General features: G+C 41.0%; 1 protein-coding gene across 1 annotated transcript in view; it reads right to left on the bottom strand.

Annotated features, from left to right (window-relative positions):
* Positions 1–27,176, bottom strand: part of USH2A (usherin) — a 454,712-nt gene that overhangs the window by 26,933 nt on the left and 400,603 nt on the right. Inside the window, exons 61-63 of the mRNA XM_033144773.1 lie at positions 9,700–9,927; positions 5,749–7,265; positions 2,687–3,008 (exon numbers count right to left, since the gene is read on the bottom strand). Of these exons, the coding sequence (XP_033000664.1) occupies positions 2,687–3,008; positions 5,749–7,265; positions 9,700–9,927 (2,067 nt within the window). The remainder of the gene's footprint in view (positions 1–2,686; positions 3,009–5,748; positions 7,266–9,699; positions 9,928–27,176) is intronic.

Genomic DNA, 27,176 nt, shown 5'->3' with positions numbered 1-27,176 from the left:
TCCCTGTGGTGGGTGGTCCTAAAGCTGGAGAATTGCCCATCATAGGTAGGGTCACACTCTCCCCAAAAGAGTAGCGTGATAGGCTGTGAACAACTTAAATTCTCATATAGAGGCTATGCTAAGGAATGTGTTCTGTTAACTTTGGCTGATACAACAGGTACATCACTCTGTAAAACAGAGCCCTTGCTATGGTTGGACATGCCTTGTAAGCCTCTGTCTGGACTATTGTAATGTGGTGTATGAGGGGCTGCCTATGGAGACAGTTTGGAAACTTGAGTTGATCTAGAATGCGACAGTCAGTGTAGTGATAAATAAAGGCTGCCAGAGTGCATATCAAATACTGCAGGAACTCTATTGAATACCAATGTGTTGCCATCCTAATTTCAAGGGAATACGTCTTACTGTTAATGTCCTAGTTGCAGGTAGGTAGCCGTGTTGGTATGCCGTAGTCGAAACAAAATAAAAAATAAAAGAAATCCTTCCAGTAGCACCTTAGAGACTAAGTTTGTTATTGATATGAGCTTTCATGTGCTTGCATCGTGTGCACGTATCTGAAGAAGTGTGCATGAACCTAGCAGTTCGAAAGCATGCCAGAGTGCAATTAGATAAATAGGTACTGCTCCAGCGGGAAGGTAAACGGCGTTTCCGTGTGCTGTTCTGGTTCTCCAGAAGCGGCTTAGTCATGCTGGCCACATGACCCAGAAGCTGTACGCTGGCTCCCTTGGCCAGTAAAGCAAAATGAGCGCGGCAACCCCAGAGTCATTTGCAACTAGACCTAACGGTCAGGGATCCCTTTACCTTTACTCACTTTAAACCCAAACATGCATTTGAGGATCAATTTCTCAATATTTTTGCATATCTTTGCATGACGGTAGAGCTCCTTTTGTGACCCACCTTGGATCAGGTTGTGACCCACCAGTGGGTCTCCACCCACTAGTTGAAGACCAGTGCTGTAGAAGGCACACGGTAGCTATAATACATTTTAAAAAACAGAGGAAAATGAATTTCCAGTGCCTCTTCTCTTCCCCTTAGTCTCAGACATGAGACATCTACTCATTTAAGAAGCCCACACTGCTTCCAAAACACATTGAGCACCTGATTTAAAGGCGCTTACCTCAACCATAATGTACCAGATAGTTTTCTGAAAACATTTAATAATTTTGTCCACAAAGAGCCCAATTACAAGAAAAAAGTATCCCCTCAGGTACATTAACTGGGAAGAGAGAGGGATAGGGGTAGGGGAGGGGGGGTGGGATAAAAAAAAAAAAGATACCAGTCTCTAAAATAAAGCGATCTATTTTGGAAAGAATCCTAGCAGTTACCTCATTGCCATTAAGTTCATTGAAGTTTAAGGAAAATTACATCATTAGAAAGAGTAGGAAATCAAGTAACCCAAGAGCCATCATCAGCGATGAAAGATGGGCTCCCCCAAGATGCTAGACGTTTTGGCATACACTTGCCAAATGGAGGTCACACACTTCTCAACAGCAGCAATACAGATTCAGTCTGATCACCCAAGAACATTCAGTGGCAAACAGGGAAGACTTCCAAAGTTCATTAGGCTTTATGTTCTCTTCAGAAAAGAAGACATGGGAATAATTACTGAAGCGAGAAAGTTATTATAACCTTTCCTTTAAAGTTCATGACATGGCTAAGAGGCCTCTGGATTTACTATTATGCACATACAATACAAAAGCTATCTCCATATAGAAATAGCTCTATATGGAGCCAAGCCAGGCCATACACATCAAGAATGGAATGCTCAGCTCACACCGACACTGAGAGAGCAGCAGCCACTCAGAGTAAACAATACTTCCCTGTGTGGGAAGGAGCTGCAACTCAATGATTACTGTAACATGCTTTATGTGGGGCTGCCCTTGTATCTGGTCTGGAAGCTTCAACTAGCATAGAATGCAGCAGCCAGCCAGATTACTATGCCAGGTTCAACATACTTCTGTTAATTTGCGAAGTCCTAAGCAAAGCGGGCTCCAAGCATCTTAAGAACCACCTGATTCCCCATGCTCCACTTTGATCACTGAGATCCTCTGGTGGGGCACTTCTGGTGGTGCCTCACACCCCTGAGATTCAATTAGCCTTCACTAGGGGCCAAGTCTTCAGTGTGGCAGGCTCTGCCTGTTGAACTCCCTACCAATAGTGGTTCAAGCAGGATGTATCCCTTCCTTCTCTCACACATCTTTTGAAACTATATTGTTTTGACAGGCCTTTGCAATATGAATGGTATCTTTTTAACCAGTCGGTATTTATTGTTTTACTGATGTTTATAATTAGGCTTTTGTGGTTGCTTCTTGCTGGTTTTATTTTTATATGCTGTATGCTACCTGGACAGATTTTTATGAAAGCATGGAGTATAAATATGCAAACAAACAAAAGCACTGAGAGCATTCACAAACATTTCACACCATGCCTCTGAAAATATGTTAGTTTCTGTGCATTACCCAAAAAAAGTATGTGTAAAAATGGGAATCACTGTGCCAAAGAATGGGGAAGGACATTAACTGTATTTAATTCTCAAAGTCCTTTTTGACCATGTGAACTATATGGAATTATCTGTAACACTTTTTCTGAGTATATAGTCTTTTACAGTATATTAACAATTTAGCAATAAAACTTCTTTCCTAACATGTTCACAGTACATGATTAGGTCTTCATTCTGTATGTGTCATACCTGATATTCATATTCGGTAAAAGGCAGAAGTGTGGCATCTTTGAAGGTTGTGGATGAACCATTATAAACAAGGACCAGGTCTAGATTTAGTTGCTCAAGTGTTACTTGTCTTCTGTAAAGCTCGTAATATAAGATCTTCCCATTTGGTTGCTTTGGACCTGTCCACACAATGGAAAGAATAGACTGGATTCCACCATGGCTTGACTGCACATCTATGAGTGGGGCTGGCTGGATTTCAGGAGGTGCTTCAAGGGTCTGTAGAGAAGCCCATTCACTGGAAGTGCAGCCCAGGAGTGTGCAAGCTTGCACTTGGACTTCATACCTTTAGAAAAAACACATCAGAAGGAAGTTAAGAAGAAGGAGGGCTATAAATGTATCTATTGCACATTTGTGTAGATTACAGTAAAGACGTTCCAAAACAGAGGTGTGCACAGCAGTGTTGTGTTTTAAAACAAATGTAAATAATAATACTCTTGGTGGCTCCCAACAAAATATTAAGAACACAATAAAACATCAACCATTTAAAACTTCCCTGTACAGGGCTGCCTTCAGGTGTCTTCTAAAAGTCATATACAGTCGTACCTTGGTTGTCAAACAGAATCCATTCTGGAAGTTCATTCGACTTCTGAAAAGGTTTGACAACCGAGGCACAGCTTCCGATTGGCTGCAGGAGCTTCCTGCACACAATCGGAAGCTGCAGAAGCCATGTTGAACGTTCGGGTTCCAAAGAACGTTCACAACCAGAAAACCCACTTCCAGGTTTGTGGCATTTGGGAGCCAAAACATTCGACTCACAAGGCGTTTGGGATACAAGGTACGACTGTAGTTATTTATCTGTTTGACATCTGATGGGAGGGCATTCCACTGGGTGGGATGTTTCTTTTCCCTCCACTTTTGCACTGTGGTGCAAGTAGTAGTAGTAGTAGCAGCAGTAATAATAATAATATTAATATACTCCACCCATCCGGCTGGGTAGCAAGCACAATAGCCTCACATACATGAAGGTCCAGAACCTTCAATGCATGTGTGGATCTCTTGCATAAGCACCCCCCCCCTTTAGTTCAGTGCAAAGCAAGAGTTGCAAACACACACACCCTTTTATCTCCTTTGCTGAAATGGATGGAGACATTCCTGTATGTGTGTGAACTGTGATCCCCATGTCTGCAACAAATCTGCATGATTTATATATTAGGAACACAGTACTTTGAATATATTTGGTGAGATAATGGCTATGATTTGCCTGAACTGGAAAGAATTTGCATTTAAATGTTAAAAGTTCATTATAGCTACTGTAAGAAAAACTGTAGGTTCCTTCCAGTAGCACCTTAGAGACCAACTAAGTTTGTTCTTGGTATGAGCTTTCGTGTGCATGCACACTTCTTCAGGTGTATCTGAAGAAGTGTGCATGTTCATACCAAGAACAAACTTAGTTGGTCTCTAAGGTGCTACTGGAAGGATTTATTTATTTTTTATTTTGTTTTGACTATGGCAGACCAACATGGCTACCTACCTGTAACTGTAGGTTCCTTGTTCAGTCAACCATTTAGGTGGCTTATAATTTCAAAATATATGATGAAACAGAAAGCTTAACTCAGGTCACTCAAAGCTACTTGAAACAAACAAGTCTTACCACATTTCTGAAAAATATAATCATGCTGCAACATTTGTATCATAAGGTCCGCTAAAGAAAAAGGGCCAGGCTTTGTGATCTGAACTCGCATTCCAGCCCGTTTGCATTAAACATACAAAATTAATTGTTAGCCTACCACAACCTGGTGGCCTCCAGAGGTTTTGGACTGCCAGCCAGTTGAGAAAAGCTGGGCCTTGGACTATGGTTTGTTGCCATGACTATCCGTGACTCAGACAGAACTTTTATCTTTCTCTGCCCATGCTCTTATTTATAAAATAATGGAGGAGATGAATGAGACTTCTTCTGCACAAATGTATGCATTACTTCCCCACTTAGCTAGCAAGTGAAAACGTGTTAGAATAATGGGTTGAAAACCTTGCATGTGCATCCAGCCACTTCCTATAAGTTTCCACTGAAAATAATGGGACAACCCGTTCTGGGAGGAAAAGAAATGAGCACTCTTGTCCTGCAATTCCGAGATTGCCATGCATCAAAAGGCAGGGAATGTGATGCACACTGTGTGCTTAGGCCTATACACATACTTAGAGTTTAAAAGGGGGAAAAGTAGGAGAGTTTTCTGAAGCTATTGATAAAAGGTCCTCTTCTAATTGAGCAGCTAGTGGCATATTAAAGATCCCATTGACAAGGGCTGGCTATAAGAAAAAGAAAAATTGATTGATTCAGTAAGCTCTGCTGAATGGGGAGTTGACAGTTTTTACAATGGATAATCTACTGTACATTCAGATCAAAGCTGCCACAGCCACCCTCCATTCAGTACTGAGGACCAGTCTGAAGAGATCTCATAAACTCAGTTGGTAAAGCATGAGACTCTTAATCTCAGGGTCATGGGTTTGAGCCCCACATTGAGCAAAAAGATTCCTGCATTGCTAGATGACTCTTGCAGTCCCTTCCACCTCTACAAATATATGATTCCATGATTCACGCCTTGAGACATTGTTCATAATGTATTAGCAGGAATATTTTGGCAAACTCTACTAGCCTAGCATCACATTCTGAAGGCATAGCTCTGTTAGGGAGCATAGCCAGTGGCTTCTAGGGGCCGAAGCACTTTTGGGCCCCCTCAATGTTCAGCTCTGCCCCCTGACTCCTCATGACATTGTGTGTGTGATACCATGATGTTATGTAGGGCTCCCTCAATCATGCTAAGAAGCTAGTGCCTCTGTTAGGGAGAAATATGGCGTCCTTCCTGCTAAGTCTGTTTTTAACATGCTGTTTGGTCTTCTGCATCTTGAGGATACCAACCTCCCAATTCCGCCCCCAGTAGAACAAACTGGTTACAGGGATCCAAAATTCGTCAGTCATCTAGGGCTGCATTGGCATAAGAGCATTTTGTTCTGCTTTTTTCATGTGTCACACTATGATCAGAATAACACACAATATTCACTCATTAAAGTACGTGCCCACAAATTACCTGTGATAGGGCTTTAATGATGTGAAAGTGAAGTACCGTCTCCCAAAGGAAACATGCGTTGACTCCAGATGAGCAGCTTTCTTCTCTGATTCAATAGGGTCCCACAGTGTGATTGTATAGCTGACTATATCCCCATTGACTTTTGCTGGTGGGTCCCAACTAACCAAAATTGTCTCTGAGGACCACGCCTGCAATCGAGGAGGTGACATTCCAGATGGGGCAGAGGGATTAGTTCTGCTTGTGGCTACAGCACTGGTGACACTTCCTTGGCTGTTGTTTGCAGTAACAGCATAGCTGTATTCTTTTCCTGGAGTTAGCATAAAGTCATGATAACGAGTATCCAGCCCCAAATAAACCAGGAACCCGTTTCTCCTTAGCTCATAACTTTGGATTTTGCCATTTGGATTTGCAGGAGCCTTCCACGTGATTTCTATCGACTCTGAACCTGTCACTAGCAAGCTGGGGGTATCTATATTAAGTGGTGCAGCCTCCATAGTCCAAACAGATTGGGGTGCACTAGCTGCACATCCTCCATTGGTACAAGCAACTAGCATGATGTCATACCTGGTATAAGGCTGTAGATTCAACACTTTTCTGAATTTTTTTTTCCCAACATAGAGCTCTTCACCATTTAATTTTAAAATGTACTTTGTGATTTCTCCATTTTGGATCTGAGGTGGTAACCACGATATGTTCATTTGGGTGGAACCAATATCTTCTACGGTGGGAGGGTTCACGAATGCTGGAGCTGCCTCGAGTGTCCGAATACTGGCGTGGTTGCTGGTGGAGCAGCCTCCCATAGTACAAGCAGTTACTGCATAGTTGTATTCTGTATATGGCAGTAACTCTTCATCAGTATAGTTGAAAGTAGCAGCATCAAAGCTAAAAGGATATGGAACGTTATTTCTGTGGAGCCTATAAGACTGCAAAATGCCATTGGGCTCTTCTGGGGAGGACCACAAGATCCAAATTTTGCTTGGACTTTTGGGGATGTATCTCAAGACAGGTGCAGCCAAGCCCATTGGGGCAGCTTGACTGGTCTCTGCAGCAGACCATGAACTGTCAGCGTAACCTGCTGAATTCCAGGCACGTATCTTATATTCATACCTAGTCCATGGCTGCAAATGTTGAGCACTGTATACAAATGTAGTGCTCCCAGTGTTATATTCAGTGAAAACATTTTCCTCTTCTTCTGTTGTTGCGTTGTTCCCCGAAGCATTTCTTTCGCTGCGTCTGTGGATAACTTCATAGCGTATTATTTTTCCATTTGAATTAATTGGCGGAGACCAGCTCAGTCCAATGCCAGTCGCGTTCACCGACTGGATTACAGGTGCCAGCTGAGATTCAGGAGGGGCTTCGTCCGTCCGGATTGGCTGGGATAAAGAGCGGCTGCAACCAGCTGCAGTGCAAGCTTCAAGGACTAGGATGTAGAGAGTGAAAGGCTCCAGGCGCTTGAAGAGAAACTGACGAGACAAACCACTGTATTCCAGGTTATCATCGTTGAAAATATTGTAGGTCTGGAAGAAAAATAACATATTTATCAACAAAAGCTATACGTCACTGGCAAGACATTCACAGCCGAATCCTGCAACTCAGGCCTGCATTGCTTCCAGCTCAATAAGCCAAATGCAGCCTGCCAGATATGTATGACTCCCATCATAGACTCCATAAACAGCCTGTCAAGTACTCTGCAAGCCACAATAAATGTTTGGTGTGTGCCCATAAAACCTGGAACATCTACTTCAACCCTTCCCTCCTCCAAAAGAACAACATTATTTTCTGCAAGAGATGTTGGAAGGAAAAGTCATATTAAGGTGATCATTCTGTCAGGGTATGCATTTCGGCTAAAACTGTGAAATGTGGGAGCAGACTAGTTACACACACACACACACACACACACACACCCTGGCAGAAGGGTGTCTGCACCCTTTGCCTCTTATCTTAGGTTCTAGAAAGGCTGGTTTTTAAAAATGAAATCTGGGATTATGGTTCATCTGACAGAAGGGGGATAACCTTAATCCCCTTGTGGACATCGATGCCTGTGTTGTTGTGATGAGGAGCAGCCGGGGAGAGGAAACTCATATGTCCTGGGCCTCAGAAGAAGGTTGGCCTACAGTGGGTGCTCACTGTGTCTGTGGGGAGCAACGGTTGAGGCTCCTTCTGTGTATGACCCCAGCAACTAGGCCATGCTTGCTTGCAGGCTGGGGCTGGGGAATTCCCCTTGGCTGATGGTATCAATGAGCCGTCTTCCTGCCAAAGAGGGCTTATTTGAATGGGCCAATTAGAGGCCCCATTTGGAGGGTGGTGCCTCGCTTGCTGGTTGGGCATTGGCTGTTGCCCTGCCCAGCCTGGCAGCGAAGCTGAAGGCTGGCATACAGTCTACATTGGACTTGTCACAGTGAAGCCTCTGACAATGACTGGTTGAGTTTATGTGACTAAAGACTTGGAAACTTCTGCTGCTCAGGGATGCATAGTTTGCAGTTGAATACCGTATATGTGACAAAAGGGAATATTGCCAGTTTGGCATTAACAGGATTAAACCCTCACTTGGAGCTGGGGAAAGGTCCTGAGAAACAAGGAACTGAAGATCAAGTTGCATATTAAACAAGCAAACAAACCAGATCAATCAGAAGGAGCAGTAACCATTCCTTTCCCAATTGTTGTTTCTGAGAGAAAGAAAAGCCCAATGATTGTGTTCCTAGAAAGAAGAACTATCGCAGGGGTCAGCAAACGTTTCCACAGGGGGCTGGTCCACTGTCCCTCAGGCCTTGTGGGGTACCGGACTATATTTTTTTTGGGGGGGGAGGGAATGAACAAATTCCTATGCCCCACAAATAACCCAGAGGTGCATTTTAAATAAAAGCACACTTTCTACTCATGTAAAAACATACTGATTCCCAGACCATCCGTGGTCCAGATTTAGAAGGCGATTGGGCCAGATCCAAGCCCCAGGCCTTAGTTTGCCTACCCATGAACTATTGCCTCCTCTCACTCCCCACCCCTGCACTCTGAGAAGCACCAAAAGGAAAGCAGAAAGTCCCCAAAGGTAAAGAACAGAAGGTCCAACTAAATGTCACATTAAGCTGCTTTGGGCGGCATTTCGTTTAATATATAAGTGGCAGCTTTAATCACACCGTTGTTTTTTAAGCATGCTTAAATAAATAGGGTAAGACAACAAATGTAAAGAAATTATAACATGTCATGCTGTTTAATGGTCAATCTACTGCAGTTCTGTTTAATGCAGGATATCCAGCTGTTCATGGTAACAAACCTATAGAGCTCTTTGTAATTCTAAGAATGTAGCCCAATATCCATCAAAAGGACACCACTTGCAAAACAATTACTAAAACCCTGTCATAGCTACATCTTCATACAATCATACATACTGTATATCCTACAGTCAAAGGTGGGGAAAGAAAGGTGTGGGGGGGGGGAAACCATGAGAATTAAATTTAGCAAAGACAGTGCAAAGGAAGAAAGTAATTATGACAGAAATGGGGTCTTCAGCATTTCACACATATATCTTGCCTGTTGTGAGCACAAGGGTCTTCATGGGGAGAGTTTCCTTTGGGCACTTCCCATATAACTGGCTTTACTTTCATTTGAATAATTTAGGACAACATCACTCAAGGCCAGTTCTATGGTTAATGGGATCCCTTAGCAAAGTATCACCCAATGTCATGGCCCCATAGTTCTCCTTTGGCTCATAGGTCCTGGGAGTTTTCTTTGATAGTGTCAGTTGCTCCAGATCATTTAACTAAGAACAGGGAGGTGGCTTGTAAAGGGTCAAAGGAAGACATCATCTTATGGGTGCTGGTGGCTGTCTATTGATGCAGGACCTGAAATCACTCACACCTTACATACAAACCACACATCCCTTCGGAACTACAAAACGGACGACAATTTTCACAATGTATTCAGCAATGAAGTTCTAACATATTAAGGACTTACCTTAATGTTGCCATTGGGCTTGGAAGGCTCTGCCCATTTAAGTAACAGTGCCCTGCCGTTTTCCTTCTTTTCCACAGTAAAGTTGGTCAGGCCACTTGGGGGGGCTTCCAGGGTGTGCACGGAAGTCCATGGACTTGAAACTTGCCCAGCGTTGTTGACAGCAACAACATGAATATGGTAAGTTGTGAATGGCTTCAAACCAAACAAGTGAGTTTGATGCGTTGTTCCCTGCAACAGAAATATACAGAATATTCTTTCGTTTGGTTGAATAAATGAATTATGGTGGGTTGTTGAATAAAACTTATCTTGAAGGCCCAACACTAACAGGCAAATTTTATCAAGTTAGTTCATAATCTTCAGCAGGCACAAAGGGCCAGAAAGGATGTGAACCCTATGTTTTGACTGATGTTGTTGGGCTATAGTTCCCATCATCCCTGATTACCATAATGGCTGATATTATTATTATTATTATTATTATTATTATTATTATTATTATTATTTGCCTGTAAACCACCATTGTATTTCTTTCAATGAAAATAATCTTATATGAAAAGATTTTATATCTGTCACAATGCCCCCTGCTCCACCCAAACAATTTGATGGCATTCATTTCAAATCTGTTAAATTAGAGCACATTTTCTCTTTTTCTGGTGGTTAGGTCTATCTCCTTCATCGTGCAAAGAAGTCAGGAGTCAATTCCGCAGTTTTGTGTTAAGTGGCTAAAAGCCAGCACTTCTAACCTTTTAAATATTTAAGTATCTGTTAAGCTAACAGACTCGGAAACAATTTTTTTGCAGAAAAAATAATCATTTCTTTTTTAAAATATTAAAAGTTAGATGATAAATAATTAAATAGTTATTTTCCCACAACAATGAGCTTTCCTTTTAGATAAATATAATGCAGCATTTGGATGTCCATTCTGAATATTAAAACTCAACATGCCACCAGTACTGATTATAAATATACTTTTCAATGACAATTATTCCTCCCCTCTCCCTGTTAAACAGGGCAGGCAGCAGTAAGATTGATAATGAAGAGAGGAAGGGAGAGCTGAAAGGATAGTTATTGTTAGGAATTCCTAGTCACCCATGCTTGACAATCCTACACTTGAAGCACTGTATTAATCAGATACTGAGGTCAAACACAATGCAATTCTTTACATGACTAATTTACATGAAAGTCCCATTGATTTCTATAACACTTGCTTCTAGACAATTGTGTGCAGGATTGCAGCCTTAGTCTGCAATCCTATACATATTAATGTGGCAGTAAGTCCATTGACCTTAACGGGGATTACTTCTGAGTAGTCATAGTTTTTCAGAGAGAGAAAATAGTAGTAGGTTGAATTCAATGGTGAATGCCCACTGACAGAAGGTATCCATAAGTGAAATAGGAAAAGGGCAATTCAGAGGGTACTTCAGATTTTCAGAAGGTGCAGGACACTGCAGAGACAGAGAGAAATGCCTCACTTTCCACTGATGAATGTCTTCCATCAGTGGACAACCACTGGATTTCACCCAGTGAAAGGTATTTGACAAGGATTCCAGCTGAATGTAGAAATATAAAATTGGATTATTGCTTCATGGGTCGTATCTGACAGCATCCCTCCACTGCCAGGCAGCAGGGTCTTCCATAAGCAGTAAATAGATGACATTTTTGCCGATTCCTCCTTCTTATCTAGCTGCAAAAAACCCCAATCTACTCCAGAAGCATGAAGATCCTTTGGAACAGATTGGGAGGTGACATAGGATCTTAAAGGCATGGGGCAAAAGGAGAATCAATACTTCCCCATCTCTGCTCACAGAAGCTTGTACTGGATCAAAGTTACCCATCATTGGAGGGGCATAATTGGCTAAACCTCCCATATAAGCACAGGTGTGTCACTATACAGGGCTGGTAGTAATGGTCTGTAACGATTTCTTCTCGCCAGTATCAACTCCTATGGGGTAAAACTCTGACACCATCATGTTTGTTTCTGCTTAAGTTCAAAATCTCTTGATGTTATGAATACAAGGTTGGCACAGCCATTAGGCAGGCTGAGACTGCTGCCTCAGGTGGCCAGAGCCCCCAAAGCAGCACCCCCGCAGGTGCCCCACCACTGATTCTGAGTGAGATATCGCCAATTTCTGGCAATATATTGTGGAACGCAGGAGACCTCACATAACTTTGTCACAATCTTGCCGCAAATTAGCGACGATGCTGGTGCTGCTTCTATGGTAGCAGTGGCACAGGGAGCAACGCTTCCTGTTTTGCCTCAAGCAGTAAAATGGGATGCACCACCCCTGCATAAATAAACAAAAATAAGGTGCACTGTAAAGCCTGCTTCTCTTAAGTGCTGTATCAATATGAAACATAAGCCTAAGGTTGCTGGAAATAAAGTCAAAATCGTTGCATCCAAACTAGGTCACAACTGCTATAGGAAAGATCAACCCTGAGCCAATATTGTTCTTCTTAAATTATTTGGATTTTTTTTAAAAAAATAAATACTTTTTATTGTTCATGGATTAGATATGCTCTTATTTTAAAAGCCATATTTTGGGTACATGCATATTGTGTTTTCTGCTTCTCTGCTGCAATTGTCTTGATAACCCTACTATGTATGATGTTGATGGCTTGTAGACCAAAAACACTGAAACCAATGTGAAGCAGTTGCTAAAATCAATTTTTGTTGGGGGGGGGGTCATTTAGGCCCCCAGCACCTTGAATGCTCTTCATTTTCTGTTATTCACTTAAACTGGAAGCTAACTGACCATCCAATGCAGCCAAGTATGATCAGTCCACATTGGGTTGTTGTTCGGTTTCCAATTGCAGAGTTCCCACCCTAATGTCTTTTCTACTTTACTACCTTTGGGGAGTCCTCTTCCCCATAGGATGGCCCTGTTCTGTGTGGATGTGCTGTTTCATCTACATAAGGACCAGCTTTTAGAGACCTGAGTCCAGTATAGGTATATCATCAATTGAAAGAAAAATACAATGGTCATTGAAGACAGGTTGAACCACCACAGCGTTATAACACCACCCACCCCATTTCCAGGAAGTTTTACATACTTAAAAGACCACTTTGTGATCATTCATGGACACAAAAGTATAGGATGGTTTAACTGCCTATAGAATCATCTCAGATGCATTATACATATTTAAAACATTAGCTGCTTGGGGACATTTAGAGATACCACTTTTCATAAGAAACATGGAAAGAATGTGGGCTATAAAGAAAAACATATGCACATTGTCAATAGTAGCACCTGTTCAATTACAGTTTATTTCAGTATGGAGAATCCTGTTCAGCCCCTAGATGGCAATACTATCAAACAGTTTTTATACCAGGAGTAGTTAATGATTAACAACCAGCGTTCAGTCATCCAACATACTCAAGGCAGCCATTAAAAAAATAACAAAAATGATTTCATTATAGATTCTTTTAATAAACATTTATGGCTTAGATCCTTGAAAGTGGAAGCATTCAAACTGCCATAGCCAAAGGGAACTTGTATAGCCCAATGCAAAATTATGGACTGTGGGTTAAAAGTATGGAGCTCAAATGGAGGTTCCCGCTTGGAATAAAAATCTGTCACCAGAAATTATGCTGGCACAAAACACAATTAAAATTAGCTTTACAATTGGATGCAGTCTTTATTAATAGGCTTTTTATGAGGACAGTTATGTATTACACTTTGACAACTGAACTTTTAAAAGCCTAAACTTTACACCCTAAGGTTTAGTAGTGAAGATGGGGTGGCCACGCAAAGTTAAATGATGGGTTCTTATGTATTACAAAGAGCCTTGGAAATAGAACAAACACAGAACTGTACACATAAGATATAAAATACTTGGCTCTTTCTGTGTGTCTTTGTTTGTAGACGGAGCCATCAAGAAAGGTAATCTAGTGCTATTGTTGTTTTAAAAAAAACCCAAATGTACTTTCATAAAGCTTGCTACAAACTGTCCTGTATTATTTGCTGCAATAATTCAAGATTCCATAGAAAGCTTCCTTTATGGACTGCATTGAAAGGTTGGGGGGGGGGGGGACTTTAAAATAGCAAAATATAATGTGGTAATGGCCAAACCACAGATTATGTTAAATTACTGGTCACCGATAACATGCCTTTTCTTTTCTTTTATAAACAGCAGATCCAGGGCATCTAATCAGGACTGGGACCACAGCACACCTCACAGAGTGTTTGTTGTGGAGGAGAAAGGTAAAGGAAAATGTTAGCCGCTTTGAGATTCCTTTGGGTAGTGATAAAGCGGGATATCAAATCCAAACTCTTCTCTTCTTCTTCTATTTTAGGCACAACTGAAGCTTCTTTGAGAAGTGAATGTTTTGGCAGGACCATCACATTGAGGGGTGAGGGTGGGCGGAAGGTTAGACATTTCCCCACGTGTTTTGGTGCCTGAATTGCTCACAGCTGCTAGTTTAAAAAGATATGCTAAACACAATCACGTATGGACTTTGGCTTGAGCATGGCATGCTACCACTTCTTCAAGACAGCATGCACTTCAACACCCATCTGTTCCTATATCTGTTGCAGCTACTATGAATCTAGGATTTGGAGACTTTTATAGACTAGTTGCTTGGATCCTCACCTCCTGCCAAAAGATTAAGTCAATTACCGTTATGTGGCAGTAGGTTCCTACAGTGGGATTCCAGGGAAGGGCTGTAGCTCAGCGAAAGAGCATCTGCTTTGCATGAATGCAAAAGGTCCCAGAGTCAATCTCTGGCATTTCCAGATAGGGCTGGGAGATATTCTATAGGTAATACTGAGCTAGATGGATCAGTAAGTCTGTCTCAGTATAAGTCAGCTGGGATGCATTTGCCAGTGGTGAGAGCAGGTTTTGCCAGAGCTCCTCTGTATATCCTTAATATGTAGTAATTATTCATATGTACAAGACCTGGAAGTTTGTTTATTCATTTACTTCAATTTATACCATATCCTACCACTTAGGCTAGAGGCATCTTGGTTCTCCTACCCTCCCACTTGCCAAAGCCCAATTATTTTCAATAATGAAGTGAATGGAATTGCAACAAAATATTCTTCCTTCCACTCCATTCTCTTGTATTCAGAATATTATGTCCTTGCCACCTTGCCTGCAGTGCCTTCATCTGAGGAAGGGCCAAGGAAGGAGGAGGCAGCAGATGTCAGTGCACAGGTGGTTCACCTTGCTCAGGCAGCGGAGTATCTTGCACTGAGGTATTCCTCTTCCCAACTTACACAGGAATTGTCTATTAAGTCACATTAAGCCTACATTAAGACTGGACATATATGGGAAGTTCAGATGGTGCAGAACACCAAGAAGTCCTTCATTGCACCAGTGGCAGTGGAAGCAACCAGCAAAGCATGTGCTCTACCACTGAGTTGCAAGGCCCCCTGAAAATATTCACCATAGACATAGTGGGAATTGCTTATATACCTTTCAAAATCTCTTGCATCTTCAGTTTGGAAAGCATTACTAACAGTTATATTAAATTAGCCCAGACCATGCTATAGGACCGATAGTATAGGTGTACCATATTATTATTTTTTAAAAAAGCTACAATGGAAACACAATGTAAGCACATTTTCAAATCTTGATAACTCAAACATGGATCATTCGTGTTATTTTGTCTGAAAGTCATTTCGAAAGCAAGCAGAAGCGGGTAACAATTGTTTCAAACAAATGTGCACCTCTAGAATATTTCAGACGGCTCCTGCTTCCCTCCCCAGTTAATGAACACAGGAGTTGCTTAAAGCTCTTTCATTAAGAGTGGGAAAGCAAGAGCATCCCAAAAAACTATGCATTTGGCACCTGTACAAACTTTTCAGCTCAGCTCATGGGCATGATCAAAACTACTCAGCCTTCAAAATCCTGACAAGTTTATACCTTCTCCTGTGATTGCCTTTGACTACTTGAAGTGCCCCAAAGGTGGTGAAAGGGTCAAGAGGTTTGTGTAGGTTGAAAAGGATCAAAAATTAGCATTGATTTGCGGTTGTCAATAACACTCTGCGTGGGTAGACTCCCTGCACAAATGTTTAAACTGCACAAAGCTACACAAACTAGTCATCTTTGAATCTATTGATCTGGTGATCCAGCAGTTTCCAGGATTGTCACTCTGGGCTTTGTGTTCTGTTTTAAGATCTCTCAACATGCCCTGGCGTTTCCTTCCTGGGATGCAGGAAAGGATTTGAAGACTATTAGCTGCATTAGGAGAACTGTTGTGGCATCTGAGAGCTGATGGACAGGTAATATGGCTATTTATCACTTCTTTGGGAGTAATCGTTAGAACAAAGAGTGCCATTAATCAGAGACATTAAGAAAATGACTGCTTCCAGTGCTCTATGAGGAAATTTATTTTTCATTACTTTGTTCTTTCTTTGTTTGCCACCCTTAGTTTTTGAAGGCACAATGTCTAAAGCTCAAAGGGGAGGTGGTTCATAAGCTTACTGGGCACACCTCCCCTGTGTGCTAAAGTAACATGCAATGCATAGACAAACACACACACAGATGTCCTATTTGCACTATATTGAGGTTACATATGCTATATGGATATATGGATGTGTGCATGTGCCACCCAAGTCACTCTTGTCCTCTTACATATCAGAGGTGCATACACAGTTTCCCCCATGACTTCCTCCTTTTTATTTATTTTTCTCTATAGTTTATATAGCTCCCAATATAAGGAACCTGTAAGTGGTCCACAAAGGTTCATACAAAATCTAACACATTGAAATAGCATAACATTAAAGAAAATCGATTAAAATTTCAGAGCAAAACCTAAAATGCCAGCAGAATCTGAGCAGTGTGATCTAAACATTCCCTTAAGAGTCTTTCGGCTGCCCCACATGCAACTGGTGACTTCTTATCCATGAGAGAAACAGACAAATGAGGATGAACAATTAAGATACGTAGGGTGAGAAAATTGCCAAAGACTTTTGTTATGGTTCCTACTGGAAAGTTAAATAACCCTTTGCTTGTGTCCTAATATGTACAAGGGAAATGTGGGGCTGATGTGCATAAAGCTATATATTGCGGATCTAGATAGGAAAACTATGGGTCCGAGCTGACCCTATGAACTACCAGTAGCTTATTCCTAGAATATAGAATAACCTCCTGTCAAGTCACTGGGGGGTGGGCGGAGAAAGGGGGAATCCAGTCCCTTGTCCCTTGAGCAGTTTGTTCCAAGAATCCTCCCTGCCTCTCTCCAACCTCTTTCAACACCATCAATTCCATATTCACATCAATTACAAAGGATGCATATGCACTATGAAAGAAATTTGTGTTGTTATTTTGACTGCACCTGGAATTCTCTGCCCTGGAAGGAGTACTTAACAGACACTATGGGATTTTTTCATCCAGTTGACTTCATACCCTCCAACACTTCTCTAATGAAAATAGGGATGCTCTCTAGTCAATAACAACAATAATATTTTTATTATTTATACCCCACCCATCTGACTGGGTTGCTCCAGCCACTTTAAAAAATTTATATTTTAAAATATTTAAAAACTTCCCTACTCAGGGCTGCCTTCAGATGTTGTATAGTTACTTATCTCCTTGGCTCGGGGATTGCATAACCAACCATACCCTCCAACATTTCTTCAATGAAAATAGGAACATCCTAATGAAAAGCGGGGCATTCTAGGATCAAATCAGAAACCAAGACGACTTCTTTTAATCTGGGACTGCCCCTGGAAAATTGGGACACTTGGAGGGACAGGTTGACTTTATTTGTAAACTGTCCTTGTAAGCTGCCCTTACAGTGCTACACCTTAGGGATAGAAATGAGCAAACAAATCAAAGTATACGAACCAGTGGTTCTTTAAAAATGTGAAACTGCCCTGTTTCGCTAACAATAATAAATCCACACCTTAACAAATAAAAGCCAACTGAATTATTTCACCTCTTCCACTGTGACTTAGAAATATACAGCAAAATCGTCATTTATTCCAGTGACTCCTGAGTGGAGAAAGGGATACCATGCAGGCTCTTTTGAAATCAATGAAGGGCACCAGCGCTTGGTGGATTGTGCCCTACATCAGTTAAAAGCAACTGGGTTTGTATTTGATCACGGCCTAAAAGGAGACACTACTTAGTGTGACTATAAATTGTTTCCTTTCTTGGCACCCCTTGACAGCTAGGGATTTGCAGCAGTCCCAACAAGAGTGCGAGTTCCTTGCTTTAACTTGAAAACAAAGCTTCATAAAAGAAGTCTGTGGCTGCATTCTACAAGCAAGTGCATTTAGCACATTGCATTCAGTTACTCTGCTGGGTATTTCCTTTTTTTTCTTTCTTTGCAGAGTAGGCGGCTTTTAAATTATCAACAACTTTGCTGCAGTTTTGCTAGCTAAACATGACAAAAGCCTTTTTCTTGGTGCGAGTGTCTGACTAGTTCATTGGACTATTAGAACAAAATTATTTTACCTTTTCTTTGAAAAAAATATGTTCATATATCGAGAATTCTATCTGAAAACTACTTTCTCCAAATGAATTATTTTCTACAACTCTGATTGTTGTTTAATACTCTCAACATAAAAAGGCAGTGGGATTTTCCATACACTAATCTATTTCAACAATTTGCTTCAGAACCTGGATCTGATTGCAGAATATCACAGCAAAAGAACAGGTTTCCCTAGATTGTATTAGGATCCTTCCACAGGGTGGATTTTGCAAACACTGGCCATGCTGAATTAGCAAAGGCTAACTGTTATGACTGAGATTTACAGATGCCAAAAAATGTTCTCTCAAGCCAGGCCCAGAAAATAACTTTGGAAGTTAATTAAAGCTAGCCTCAATGGAGAGGAGAATAAATTAGAAACCCCAGTTCTTCTCTGGATCAGACTAAAATTTGAGCTGAATAATAACTGCTATTTTCCCTGGCTTCTCAATATTTCTCTACTGAACGTAATGGAGTGACATCACTGGAAGGGGGAGAATGAAGGTTTCGATATACAGTGGGAGCTCCAGTTACGAACCTAATTCGTTCCAGAGGTCCATTTGTAACCTGAAACCATTCTTAACATGGGGTGCGTTTTCACTAATGGCTGCTGCTGCACTGCCAGTGCACGACTTCTGCTCGCATCCTGGGGCAAAATTTGCAACCGGGAGCATCTACTTCCGGGTTAGCGGAGCTCGTAATCTGAAGCGTGCATAAGGAGGACAGTACGTAACACGAGGTTCCACTGTACCTATCAGAAACATCTCTATGTATGCAACAACGATGGCCTGAATCGGATACACCCAGAAATGGAAGGAAGGTACAATTCCAAGGAGGAATGGTAGGCTAAATTAATGGAGTATGCTGAACTGGCTAGTTTAACAGGTAAATTAAGAGAAAAGGAAGGGAGAAATTTTAAGGAGAATTGGAAAATGTTTGTTGAATATTTGAAAGAATACTGTAAACATCTAAAAACATTAGCAGGAATAGAATAAATCAAGCAGTGAAAATATAAATAAAGGAAGAATTGGATGTGTTGAAATAGGGAGTAATTAGAATATGCAGCAATAAATGATAACTGTAACGAACCATGGAGGGGGGAGGAAGAGAAGTTGACTTGTAATATATGGATTGCTTGGTGTGTGTTGATTTATAGAACTGAAAATGATAAAAAATTATTATTATTATTATTATTTTAAGGAAGGGGGAGAATGAGAGTCGTGGCGGAGAACCCAACCTTGTTTTTTGACTCTGCAATGTCTTAATTCTCCCACTATTGAATGTAAAGAAGTCATGTCCACTTTGTTGTTTTCAACAGAGGGAAAATTAAGAGGCTGCCAGATGGATTATTTGGATTGGCTCAGAAAAATGATCTGAAATCCTGTGATTTCTTTTGGAAGATCGTGGATCTAAGTTCATTCAAGGTGACCTTGGAAGAGGCTGGACACAATTTACTAAATGGACTTTCCTAATTCCTATGGTGGTTGCTGCTATCTCCAAAAAGGCAAGCATAATCTACTATCAAGTGTAATTCTAAATTGTGTTTACATAAGGGAAAGGAAGTTATAGTTATAAATTGTTTTGAGACATTGATGTAATAAGTGACAAACACTTGTAACAATAATATTCCCCATCTAAGTTGTTGTTGTTCAGTCGTTCAGTCGTGTCCGACTCTTCGTGACCCCATGGACCAGAGCACGCCAGGCACGCCTATCCTTCACCGCCTCCCGCAGTTTGGCCAAACTCATGTTAGTAGCTTCGAGAATACTGTCCAACCATCTCATCCTTTGTCGTCCCCTTCTCCTTGTGCCCTCCATCTTTCCCAACATCAGGGTCTTTTCCAGGGAGTCTTCTCTTCTCATGAGGTGGCCATCTAAGTACTCATCTATTAAAACACTATTCCTCTTCCATAGTAGCATGCTCAAGCAGTGTATGCCTATAGTAAATAGGTCTTACCTCATATAAAACTATTCCCTGAACTACCGGTATTATCTCCTACCTAGAGATGCCAGAGATTGAACCTGGAACCTCCTGCATGCAGAGCAAATGTTATAACAGTGAGCCATGTCCCTTCCCACAATGTTTCTGGCTCTTCTGCGTCACTCCAGCCCTTGCACTCAGCCTTTATTTCCCAGCTTGACTGCTGAGATTTTCTGGAAGAGCACTGTTAGTTGTCATCTGTGTTTTAAGAAGCTCGAATGACTTCAACTAGAAGTCAGCCATTCATTGGTGGAGGTCACAAGCTGTGGAATACTCTTCCAGCAGAGATTCACCAAGCAATCTTTCCAATGACTCTTGAAGATGGCTCAGGACCCCAATATCTCAAGGATCGCCTCTCTGCACATGAAACCATCTTCTGAGGCACTTCTTCGTGTGCCTCCTCCACGAGAGGTCTGGAGGGAGGCAACACAATAATTTGCCTTTTCTGCAGTGGCTCCCCATTTGTGGAATGCCCTCCCAGGGAGGTTCAGCTGGCACCTTTAGGTGCCAGGTGAAAACGTTCCTCTTTAACCAGGCCTTTGACTGATTGACATCTGATGCCCCTTTAAAATGTGTTGTAGAAGGGAGAAAGATTGAGTTGTTTTTGTTTTTATCATGTATTTTCTGTTTTCTATATTGTGATTTTATGTTGTGAACAGCCCCGAGATCTACAGGTATAGGGAGGTATACAAATTTAATAAATAAATGAATAAAATAATGTTCTTTATACCTTTAATGTTCTTTATTTAGCCTATTCAGCTGTTTACATCTCTCTCAAGATGAGCCGGTCATTTTAACGATTGTCTTGCTTTGCTTTTTATGTACCTTATGCATTATTGTATGTATACATGTTGTCATACACCACCTTGATATTCTATATGTGTGAGAAGTATATTAATATTTTTATAAATACATTTTCACTGATATTCACTGTTCACTAACTCTAAAATCAGTGATCATGGATCTATCTCTCTGTTCCAACTGAATCAGGAGAGGCAGCTGAGGTGTTAGACTAGTGCTTAGAGGCAGTGATGGGTTGGATGTGGGCTCACTGTATTCTTCTTAATAAATAATATTAGTTATTTATTTATTTATTTATTTATTTATTTATACATACATACATACATACATACCCCACTCATCTGGCTGGGTTTCTCTGGGTGGCTCCCAACAGAATATTAAAAACACGATAAAACATAGAACATTAAAAACTTCCCTGAACAGGGCTGCCTTCAGATGTATTCTAAAAGTCAGATACAGTGGTGCCTCGCAAGACGAAATTAATTTGTTCTGTGAGTGCTGTCGTCTAGTGAAAATTCGTCTTGCGAAGCACGGACGGGCGAAATGCGGTTTGACGGGGGAACCACGGAAATTTTTCGTCTTGCGAGTCGCGCCCATAGGGAAATTCGTCTTGCGAGTCACCCTTTCATTAGCGAATGCCTTTCGTCTAGCGAGTATTTTGTCTAGCGAGGCATTCGTCTTGCAAGGTACCACTGTAGTTATTTATTTCCTTGACATTTGAAGAGAGGGCATTCCACAGGGCGGGCGCCACCATGGAGAAGGCCCTCTGCCTGGTTCCCTGTAACCTCACATCTCACAGTGAGGAAACTGCCAGAAGGCCCTCAGAGGTGGACCTCAGTGTCCGGGCAGAACGATGGACTGGCAATTTCGGATTATTGTAATGTGCTCTGTGTGTGGCTTCCCTTGAAGATGACTCAGAAACTTCAATTAGTCCAAAATCCAGGAGCCAGATTGCTGGCTGGGGTTTTGTTTTAAAACAATTGCATTGGTTGTCAGGTCGTTTCTGTCAACGTGCTCACATTAGTGTTTAAAGCCCTGAACAACTCAGTCCCCAAACACCTGAAAGACTGCCTCCTTCCCTACAGGCCTTCTCAGGTGCTAAGACTGGCAGAGAGGGCCCTCTTGGTTGTTCCACTACCTCAGTGGAGGATGAAGGCCCAGGAAAGGGTATTCTTTGTGGCAGCTCCTAAGTTGTGGAACTCTCTTCCCACAGAGGTGCATCCGGCACCTTCATTATACAGCTTTCAGCACCTCTTTACCCTGGCTTTTGACAATTGAGATGTATATTTTTAGGATCTTCATTATTTCTTTAATTTTATGTTGTTGTTTTTTTTAAAAATTAAATACTGTGTAATATTGTGTTTTAATATCAATATTGTATTTTAATTGTTGTATCTCACTCTGGGACCTTAGGGTGAAGGGTAGGCAGTGCCGGATTTAAGTATAAGCTAAATAAGCTGTAACTTAGGGCCCCACTCTCTTGGGGCCCCGAAAAAAAAATAAAGGGAAAAAACTGGATGTACATTTCCAAAATATAAGATAAAAAACAAATAAAATAAAACCTACATACAGCAACAGTGGCAAATGACCTTAGATACCTTTTAGGTCCATAAATTACCATATAGCATATATTCAACACAAAAAACAGTGACAATTTGTTGTTGACAAAGGACAGCTGGGCATATAAAGGGCCCCATTACCTTCAGTAGTTTAGGGCCTCATCAAACCTAAATCCGGCCCTGAGGGTAGGTAATAAATTACAATAAATAATTATAATTGTAATAATTGCTCTTACTCTATATGATCTGTTGAGCCACTTGATGGAAAAGTGAACCTTCCAGCTGAGGTCCTGGAAATGTTTTTAATGCTGAGACCTTACGGTGAAGAATGGGTAATGAGCAGCAGCAGCAGTAACAACAACAGTAATACTGTAATAAATAATAATAATAATAATAATAATAATAATAATAATAATGATGATGATCCAACATGGAGCTACTGATGGGTAAAACTAGGAACAAGGCCTAGAGTACACACTCACAACCTTTTTCCAAATGGACCACCACACTGTGGCTTCCATATGAATTTGCATACTGTGTTTTTTGGTTTTTTTTTAAACCTATTGAAAAATGTGATGAACAGGAATAACTGCAGATTGGAGCAGATCCAAAAACCGAAAGAGCTCTTGACTCTGCTGAGTTTTCAAGACACTCTATTTCTATACTTGTTCTTCTTTTGTATGCTAGGTTGCCTGCCATTATGTTTATGTAATTCTGACAGTGTTCTTAATGACACACTAACAGATTGTAAAACACGCTGCTGGCATTTACTTGTTTTTTATATTTTTAAAACAATGTCCTTCATGTAACAGTAGTTAAGCGCGGCAGAAGGACATCATTAGAGCCATGGTTAAACTGTAATTTACACCATTAGGAAGGCAGGAGCAATTTTTATTGCCTGGCAATTTTCTTGCTGAAATATTTGGACCATATGGCTCAATTTGTGTAATAACCTTAATTTCAGCACCCTTCAGGTCTGCATTCATCTCCTACGGAATGGTAAAATGCGGTTTAGCAGAAAAGGCAACTGTCTATACTTAGAGAGTTGAGATTAATAACATGTCATGTCCTGTTTTTGGTGAAGGAATTCGAACAGCCGCCAGATGGTATCTCTACAAATAACTGTCAGGGGTCTTGATCTAATCAATACAACGTATTAATACATCTCCCTTTGCTGTTCCTCGAGGGGCTGGTGCGCAACATCTGGAAAGATTGGGGGGACCGCCAAGTAGAAGGCTGATTCTTTTCAGAATCAAACTGAGCCCAATTAATTTTTCATGTATACTTGATAACTGTTTCATAATGAGCTATGTGTCTTGACGGATTTAGGGCTGGCAGTATGGGCAGCCTGTGCTTCCTATCCCCATTCAGTCCACTTACAGAAACCAACCCATTAATCAAGCTATCTGGCATAAAACTGAAATCTCAGCTCAGCAAGAGATCAATAACTATCCTTTAAAAAAGAAGAAGGAAAGGAAAAACAGAACCAAACTCTAGTGGGCATAGGTATCAGCCATGACTTTAGTAATTGCTCTAGCAAAAAATAAAACAGAGCCATAATCACTGAAAAGGAATGTACACAGTAAAATCCCTGTCAAAAAACCTAAGATTCAAGTTATAAAATATATAATGCAATGTGACTTTTTGGAGACATAGGGCACCTGGCTGATGTTCAGTGAAATGATTCTAATTGCTATGGCTACCTTTTAAATAATCCAGATAATTTGCACAGCCATTCAACAAACTGGCATGACGACTGTCAAACACAAGAACAGCGACCATGGCAATAAGATAGAGAGGGAAGGGGTTGCTGCAAGGTGTTGGCTAGCTTCTAAGAGAAATTGCTTCTTGAGGGCTGGGAATCAATATAGAAATGATCTCTAAATTAAAAAAAACAAGGTCCTTGAAAGAAAAGGACACTATCTTCTAAAGTGCTGTATCAACCATCTTTGGGCAACTCCATGGAACCTCTCAAATTTTGTGTAATAAGAACCTGGTAGCAACCAATGGATAACAATACTTTTGGAGTTTTCACAGTTGATTAGCCCTACAAATACAGCCATATATTGAAGCACTCTGTTCCAGAAACTTTCTACCTGCAGGCATATTCACCAGAGGTGCATATAAGTCCCCTTCTGCCTTCATCGTTCCATCAATTCAGGAATATATTTCTCTGCATGTGTGTTTGCTGCAGAGGCATATGGGACCATCTACAGTGACATGTTCACAATATTATTCCAAATGTCTGCCAAGACATTTCATTATTACATTTACTGAATTTACTCACAAGCTTTCTGGGGTTTGGGAGTTATTTCTTCCTCCTAATAATAATAATAATAATTTATTTATACCCCACCCATCTGGCTGGGTTTCCCCAGTCCATCCTTTTTCCTAGACTAAGAATGCAATTCATTGAAAATCTTGTGGTTCTTATCCAAATGGATTTTTCCCCTAATGCCTATGACCAATGTATCTAGTGAAGTTGCTTTTATAGAGGAAACTGAAAGACAATGAGGAGAGGGGAAAGAGATGGGGCTACAGAAGCTCTCTATTTGCTCTGCTGAAACACCAGCAATTTTGACTTCACCTCGCCTTGAAATATTTCCCATACCAGCTGGCCATAACAAAAATTCTGCAACCAAGAAATATTGCCTGAGTTTGCTTTTTCCCCTCCTCCCTTATAGTCCATTTTCCTTTTCTGTCATGTATGAGCCACCTGATGGAGAAGTGAAATGGAAATATTTATATTCTATATAATGTGTTATTGTTTTTTAACATTTGAACCTTTTTCTCTCCAAGTTATTTATCTTCTATCTAATGAGTGACTTCCCATTTACTTTCCTTCCTTCTTTGTTTCACTACCGATGTTTGACTTAAGACACGCACAAGACCTCTGAGCCTTATTCTCTGACCTCCGCACATTCTTCTCTGCTAGTTGCATAGAGTCTACACATACATACCAGGAATATATAGGCTCCTAAACCTCCACTGCCTTGTGCGATATCTTCAGGAGACGAAGGAGTAAACCCTACACAAATTTCGAGTGGAGTCCCTAAGATGGTTGGAGGGCGCCTCATAGCCCCCTTCTGGCAACTCCAGAAGCCAAGCTGGTGCAAGATGTATTGCTCTGATTCCCCTTGGACCACTCCATTGTCTTGAGAGAGAGACAGAGGCCAACAAGTGTATGCACAATCTGAGACCTTCTATTTTTGCAGGTTATCATGGGCTCCATATGAATGGTATCAATAAATGTTTAGAGGTCAAGGGCTGGCCAGCGAGCACAATACTGATCAGCCACCCACACATGTTCATTTGTATCCAGATACACACCTGAACAGAGCCATCCAGTTTCTTGACAGTCAATGATGAATAACCTGGAGAATGAATATATCTGCACAGTTTATGAATCCTTTTGATTGCAAGGCGTATTTTACACACTTCTATCAAGCTCTTATTATTAATAGATTAAGAGACAATGGTTTATTTTCTACTGAAGCCTCCTAAGTTCAAAGGTACAATAAAGTTAGGGTCAGCCATTCCTGACCAGCTCTATTTAGGAAGCAAATTTTGCATCTTGAAAGCTGAATTCAAATAAGATGAATAATTTGAGGTGCCTGTGCCAGGTGTGGGTCATTTCACTAGGATTAGAAAGTAAATGTCTCTCTATCTGAGAGTTCACTGGTTGCTGCAACTTAAAAAGAAAACCCTCCACTGTTAGGCATAATTAAAACACTCTAACAGTGAGTTCAGTAATTTAAACATTGCAGTATTGTTGTAATATTTTTCTAGGCTTCAGGAGTTCACAACTGTTTGGCCCAATCCAATCTGGGAACATTGGAGAAGTTATCACCCATCAAGGTAATTACTTTCAAGTTGAAATAATTACTCCATCAATGTTAATGGTCTTTCAACTTCAATAAAGCACTCACCTGCCGATAATCACTGCTAACCTCTTGCTCTCATGCAATTCCCTCTCTATTTAGTGGGTTATATTGCAGCCGTTAGAGTGGTCACTTGTCCTGAACAGCTGCTGAATTTCACTTTGCTTGGCTGTGAACCATAAAAAAATTAGTCATCTGTGTATGGTTTCCTCATAACCCATAAGCCCTTGCAGAGCTAACGATGTGATCTTCTAGCTCCAATAGGGCATGTCTGGGGCAGCCATCTTGTTTCTGTTGGTGGCTACTCTCCGTGCTAGCAGCAGCACAGCAGTTCAATTAACATTTGCCCCCTCATTGCCACTTGCAGCTTTTGGTCTTTGCTAAGTGGCACGTAGCCTGAACTGGTGGCATATGCAGCTCTCAATATTCTGAATACTTACTTGCCATATAATTTCAGAAATCCAAATGTGTTTTAAGGTGCCTGAAAAGATGGGTAGTGCAAAATACTGTTGCTCAGTGTGGAATACTTAATTTCCACTTCTCTTATCTTATTTGTAATAAGACTGCTGCATAACTGCAGCAGCTGATGTGTCTCTAATACACAAACCTGCTTTCTCTTCCCTCCTCATTCCTTTTTCCTTTTGCATCAGGTCTTTTTAGATTGTAAACTTGTGGGCAGGGACTCTATCTCGGCACAGCACTCAGATCGTATTAGGTGCTTTGTAAGTGATTGGTGAATCAATGGTGGATTGCTTTGGGGCAGATGTTTCTCACTTCTAGGCACAGGAATATTACTCAGTCCCTACTTGAGAACTGATATGCCAAATTGCATTGCAGACATCA

This window comes from Lacerta agilis, chromosome 3, assembly GCF_009819535.1.
Source record: "Lacerta agilis isolate rLacAgi1 chromosome 3, rLacAgi1.pri, whole genome shotgun sequence".
NCBI classification, from domain to species: domain Eukaryota; kingdom Metazoa; phylum Chordata; class Lepidosauria; order Squamata; family Lacertidae; genus Lacerta; species Lacerta agilis.
This window is presented reverse-complemented; position numbering and strand designations above follow the sequence as displayed.